This window comes from Gadus macrocephalus, chromosome 18, assembly GCF_031168955.1.
Source record: "Gadus macrocephalus chromosome 18, ASM3116895v1".
Taxonomy (NCBI): Eukaryota; Metazoa; Chordata; class Actinopteri; order Gadiformes; family Gadidae; genus Gadus; species Gadus macrocephalus.
The window spans coordinates 9,257,608-9,263,929 of record NC_082399.1 but is presented as its reverse complement, the minus strand read 5'-3'; the positions used below and the strand labels follow the sequence as shown (position 1 = coordinate 9,263,929).

Genomic DNA, 6,322 nt, shown 5'->3' with positions numbered 1-6,322 from the left:
TGAAAATTACTTTTCAACCCTCATGTTGACAAGTATTTTGTCAAAAGACATTGCTATATTCATATTTTTGATAAAATACAAATAAATAGAACAAAACCATTTACGTAGAGAAAATCCCGTAGGATTAAAGGAATGAACCCACTGTTATCGTAGGAAAGAGTACTTGTCGAGATTTATATTTGCCCTCACTTTGATGATGCCATAAGTGCGGTTCCAGATCAAATTCACCACAACTGTAAATTCTGTGGGCAAGAGGACGTCTTGTTTTTTATATAAATAAAATAATAGCACTACAATTGGAATGTAAACGTAATGAAAATATGCTTTTGAAAATCCTCTTTCAAGGAATATATTTTTCCTAAAGAACTCCTGGAAACGTTTTAGTTGTCCAGCGGTACCTAGTGTAGAGTTCAAAGTTGACAAGCAAACGGAACATCAACAAAGCAACTAGAAAATAGACACGTAACAGCGAGTTAGACTAATTTTTCATTTAAGCAGTTAGACAGTAAACCAAATCTTACATATAATAATAATCGTGCATTTCAATCGAAAAATGACAAGCATATTATCAAAACAAAGTTTAATTTTGACCACTTTCAGTCTTGCCTTGACTCGACTTTCTTACTGCTCTGTCACATACTCGAATATACCGTCGATAGCCAACTATTTTGGAACGAAAGGGCGGTATGAAGAGGTAAACCCTTATTTGTTAAACAACATTACATTGGTCAATAAATCGTTTTTAATACCGACTTCATCTGAAGGGTGTAAGCCCGTTCATGTAACTGCAATCATACGACATGGGACCAGATATCCCACCGTTAAAAACATAAAGCGAATGCAACGCCTGTATGATTTGGTGATAAACGAAGCCTCCAACGATGAAACATGGTTGGAGGAGATCAAAAGCTCCTGGAAGATGTGGTATACTGATGACATGGATGGTAAGAACTACTGATAAGCATGTCATTCATCATGATGTCACTATCTCTTTGATAAAGACCTAGAATGGTCTTTCACTTTTGCATATATTGGTCATAACAACGCTTCCCAATTTGTCCTCTAGACGCTTTTATACAAAATGAATAAAGATGGCTTGTCAGTGATCCCTAAATGTAGACCTAGACTGCTTTGTGCTTGAAACCTTTCATTCAAATGATCATCAAAATTATATTGACCCAGTGTAGCACCGGGACCTCAATACATTTTGTGTGTCGTCCTAACCTCCAGGCAAACTTGTAGAGAAAGGCAGAGACGACCATAGATATTTGGCAGTGCGATTGTCCAAGCTGTTTCCGTCTTTACTCAGCGAAGCAAATCTGAGACATCACCGTATCAGGTTTCAGACCAGCTCCAAGCACCGCTGTGTGGACAGCATCGAGGCCTTTCAACAAGGCCTTCACAAACACTGGGGGCTGGAAGGTAAGAACATAACAAAGAGCAAATACAAAAACAGTGTATATGTAAAACAATGATTCCCTCGCTCTCTATCTCTATTTTCACTGCTACTGCTTTAATTATTAGGCAGATACTGTTATCCAAAGGGACTTGCAGCACCATTGTTAGGTGCAGCCCATTAATGAGCAGATTACAGTTAGGAGTCCTACGCATGGTCATCTACAGGTGCAGACATTGGGGTTTGAACCCTCTTGAATGCCCTAAACCACAACACTGTCCTGACACAATCTACCGTCTTTCAACCCACGTCCTTCCAGAGGTGTGGTATCGACATGAGGTGAACGACAAACTCATGCGTTTCTTTGAGCACTGCCGCGGCTTTGTGGAGGCTGTGGAAAACAACAAGACTGCCCTGGCGGAGGTGAAGAAGTTCAAAGAGGGGCGGGAGATGGGAGACGTTCGGAGGAAGATGGCCCAACAACTCAACGTGCCATATGAACGCGTCACGCCAGGTTTGGCCTAAAACATCCTTTCAGTGTTTCGTAGGGACATGCATGTCATGTGGCTGTAGGCAAATAGCACGCCTTGTTTGATGTTGACTGCCCTGCAGAGAGAAGCTGTACCTACAAAGGTAACAAAAGAGCGGTGTCCACGGGATCAGACCTACGACAAACGGCACTCAATAGCACATTGTTGTCATCATTGCCAACATGATTGACAATGTTGTCGGCGATCCCATGTATAGATATGGGAAAGAGGCTGGGGGCTTAGAGGCTTAGATGTTTGACACCATCTTAAAGGTCCTGGGCTTGATCCCAGGATAGAGTATGTACGGTTGTAATGGTCAGCATTAGGTAATGTGTTGCCCTTCATGGCTTCCCCCACCCTTCAGACATGGTGGAGGCAGCGTTTTTCCTGTGTGCCTACGAGTTTGCCATTAAGTCCCTGCACACCCCATGGTGCCACCTCTTCGATCTGAATGACGCTAAGGTACGGCCATGGTTCTTCCCAATGACACATACACCCCAATGAGTACTACTAGGTCATTGTTACATTTATTGTTAATATTCTACATCTTTTGAGGGAATGAGCTTTGATTGTCGCAAATCAGCCACTGACTCAAGTAAAAGTGTGATACTTAATGCAACGAGTAAGGTGTTAGGAACATACCGCTTGTAGCAAGGACACGTTCAGAATTATTCTAGTACAGAAATAAGGTAAGCAGACAATGGTCTGGATAGTCTAGGTTCTTTACCCCCGCCCTTCTGCTGTTTCAACGTTCCCTTCACGTTTGAAACAGATATTAGAAAAATACAGTGTTTTGCATAAAACATACTTTATGCAAAACTGTGAACTGTGAACTACTTCCCACTCATTTTGCAACTGAATTAGGTACACTTCTAGCAGAACTGTGCGCATTGGTCTCTACATTGATACAAAATGTATCCATTGCGATACTACATTGCAAATTCTTCTATTGAAGAATACTCTGCATGTTGTTGGATGAGTATCAGTCCAAAACATTGTTTGCAAAATAGTTTTTAAGAAAATTAGCTTTTGCAAGCGATGTGGCATGTTTTGTTGGTTTGGTATAAGGTTTTGTGTAAGTGAGTCTTGCAAAATAGCCCAACGTTCAAAGATGGTGGCTAAGCAATCAGAAAAAGGTTTTATTCTATCTATTATCCAAAGTCTTCTTTCTCTTTCTCTCTCTCCTGTATGTCTCTCTCTCCCTGTCTCTCTCCAGGTGTTGGAGTATAAGAATGACCTGAAGCAGTTCTGGAAGAGGGGTCATGGCCACAGCATCAACAGCAGGTCCAGCTGTGTGTTGTTCCATGACCTGTTCAACCGGCTGGAGCTGGCCGTCCAGCACCTCAGGTCCTTTTGTCTGCACCTTTTAGTCCACTGTAACCCAGTCCTATCCACCACCCAGATGTAGTATGTATGACGTGCTATGTTGACAAGATCCAGACAATGGTGGCCAACTCAAGTGGTTTATGAAATATGGCCAAAACACTTTTAGTTATTGCTGGACAGCATTTAGAAAATGCTGGTGATAACAAAAGGATATAAAATATGTAACGCGTTTAGCCGTTGTCTCTCTCTAATAAAGTCCAAACTCTCCTTCCCATCTCCTCCCTGGTCTGTTTGCTTGTGTTCATTGTGTGTTGGTCCCCTCCGCCCAGGCTAGGCCAGGAGCTGCCCGAGGCCGTCACCGTCCAGGTGGGGCACGGCGAGACGCTGCTCCCCCTTCTGTCCCTGCTGGGCCTCTACAAGGACCCAGCCCCGCCCACCGCAGACAACTACTCCCAACAGCACGGTACTGTGTGTGTGTGTGTGTGTGTGTGTGTGTGGGGGGAGGGGGTAGTGGTGGTGGGTGTCTGACCTTATGTCATCAGACCTGTTACATTAAGCTCCATTTTGGAAGACCCTTGTACATAACAAACATCCTTGTTCCCAAATTGACTGTGTGCATGCTTGAGTTTGTGTATTTATTAAAATATAATAATTTTAGAAGCGTTATATTTCTGCCTGGTTTGTGTGCGTTTCCTTTGTATTGTGTGTTTTTGCATCATTGTAATTGTATATTCAAATCTATTCATAGTAGTAAATCAAACTTCATAAACTTTTTTTAAATATGAAGTCCCCCCCCCCCCCCCTTTCTTTTTCTTTCAGGACGAAGTTTCCGTACCAGTGAGATCGTCCCCTACGCCGCCAACATGCTCTTCATCCTGTACGACTGTCGCGACGGACCCAGAGTCCAGTTCCTCCTGAACGAGACGCCGGTTCGATTCCCGGGGCTGACGTCGGAGACAGAAGTGCCCCTGTACAGTGAAGTTCGCCAGAAATACCGGGAGCTGTTGGAGGGATGCGACGCGCAGAAGGAGTGTGAGTTCGGAATCCGGCCACAGTATCGTGGTCACCATGGAAACACCGAACTATAGAAAGCTCACAGCTCACCAATAGAGGAGCTCCTGTTCAACCCCATTCTGACTGAACTACAAAGAGGCATTATATGGCAGAAGGTTCTACAAACAGAAGACACTTTTCTGGAGTAAGACTCTCACGATACAGAATTGATTACCTTTTTGGTGAACCGTAATAGGGTATTTTCAGGTAGGTATAATATTTTACCGTCTTTTTAGGCTGATTTTGATCATGAAAAGCTTTATATGTTTATGATTATGGGTATTTAATCTTGGATTTTGTATTGAAACATTGTGGGATTTGAGATTAGTTTTGACTGATTTAGGGATATTTTAAGGTAATATATTTTAAGTTTACACATGGCTTTGGTTAGAAAATAGGATTTTGTCATAAGGCAATTGTAATGAGGTGATGAACTGTATTGTTATTCAATACTGTTACATCATTTTAATTATTTTTCTACTGTTTGATTTGAGTGTTTTTTTATATTTTTTTTACAAAGTTAAAACACTGGGATTTATTATATTGTCCTGAAATCATTACCAAAGTAGTCAGTTTAGTTTTATCTTGAAATACCAGTTTACATTAGTTTTTTAAGCAATTCCGTTTTTGGTGATGGGATCATTTCTATGGAAATTTTAGCTCTGAGATGAATGCCAAAATGTGCCTTTTTTCATTACAAGCTTTAATAAATATTCTTATTGATAGGTAAACTTGATCTTTAATTAAGTTTCTGAGCTGCAATTCAAATAAAGTAGAGGAAGCATAACAATTACAAAGCTAGTCAAACCAAATGTTGGGGTACTTACCTTGTAAAATAGTTCAATTTAAAGTCTAAATGTATAAGACTGAGCCCCTCCCAGTTAGTAGGCGGGAGACTTCGTATTCAATAAACTCAGTGGATTAGTACGATTCTCGGGAAAAAAAAGAGGGGCTGGCAAGCACTTTAATTGTAGAATATATCATTTATAGGGTGGGCTTTTATTGATAACATTATTGAAATCACTGTCGTCCAGCATTGACATGTACGTCAGTCATTTTAAGCTATGAGCTCAATTTGAATTTTTCACATTGCGACTTTAAGACCAATTTAAGCCACTTTACTTTACAATGAGATTGTTTGAGGAAAGCCAGCACTAATCCTACACCCCGTTTCAAAAGTTGAGTGATGCATTGGACAAAACTTTGCGTCTTACGTATTTTTAATGAACCAATAAAATACACACACCAGCCCAATGACAAATCTAAAAACACCTTTTAACTGAAAATGTCAGCCTACTCAAAGCATCCACAATAGTTTTATTTATATCATATTCACAAGGAAAATACACAATTAAACCACGCCTTGAGTACACAACGGTCCTCAATTCTTCCCTTCTCCGGAGTTCCTTAGAGGTAATGAATTAGTATGGCCTCTATAGAAAGCAGTGCCCTCTTGACAGTGCATTCTTACATTGAAAATGTACCCGTTTTACATAAAATATTGAAAAATAATCCCACCAATTCTATAATAACCAGTTTTTTCTGAATGCTTAAAACCTGTGATTCCTAAGAGGCTGTTCCTGAAACCATTAACACTTGCCAATACCTTTACCAAGTAAGCCAAACTGAATTTTCATCATAACAAACATTAGAACCATAAAATATGTTTAGAACAAAACACACTTTATGCAAAACTGTAAACATCTCATTGCTGCCCACTCATTTTGCAACTGAATAACACTTCTAGCAGAACTGTGCGCATTGGTCTCTACATTGATGCACAATTTCTCCAATTGCGATACCACATTGACAAATTCTATTGAATACTCTGCATGATGTTGGAGTAGTAGTCCAAAACACTCTGCACTGAGAAAATAAATAACTTTTCCTTATTTGTATCTGTCTTTTTGCAAAATAGTTTAAGAATTTCTGCTTTTGCAAGAGATGTCATGTTTTGTTGGTTTGCTACAAGGTTTTGTGATAAGTGAGTCTTGCAAAATAGACGAACGTTAAAAAG

At 40.3% G+C, this 6,322-nt stretch overlaps 1 protein-coding gene across 1 annotated transcript; it reads left to right on the top strand.

Annotated features, from left to right (window-relative positions):
• The first annotated feature begins 398 nt into the window (after positions 1-398).
• On the top strand, positions 399-6,290 carry minpp1b (multiple inositol-polyphosphate phosphatase 1b). Its single transcript, XM_060036938.1, has 7 exons — positions 399-944; positions 1,231-1,422; positions 1,716-1,910; positions 2,291-2,388; positions 3,143-3,273; positions 3,582-3,715; positions 4,072-6,290. The coding sequence occupies exons 1-7, from the start codon at positions 554-556 to the stop codon at positions 4,338-4,340; spliced, it is 1,410 nt and encodes a 469-aa protein (XP_059892921.1). The 5' UTR covers positions 399-553; the 3' UTR covers positions 4,341-6,290.
• The last annotated feature ends 32 nt before the right edge of the window (positions 6,291-6,322 follow it).

Bases quoted from the DNA above. Each gene is read 5' to 3' on its own strand.
- minpp1b (XM_060036938.1), top strand. From the start codon at position 554: ATGACAAGCATATTATCAAAACAAAGTTTAATTTTGACCACTTTCAGT. The intron at 945-1,230 runs GTAAGAACTACT...CCTAACCTCCAG, and splicing joins GTATACTGATGACATGGATG to GCAAACTTGTAGAGAAAGGC. The intron at 2,389-3,142 runs GTACGGCCATGG...GTCTCTCTCCAG, and splicing joins TCGATCTGAATGACGCTAAG to GTGTTGGAGTATAAGAATGA.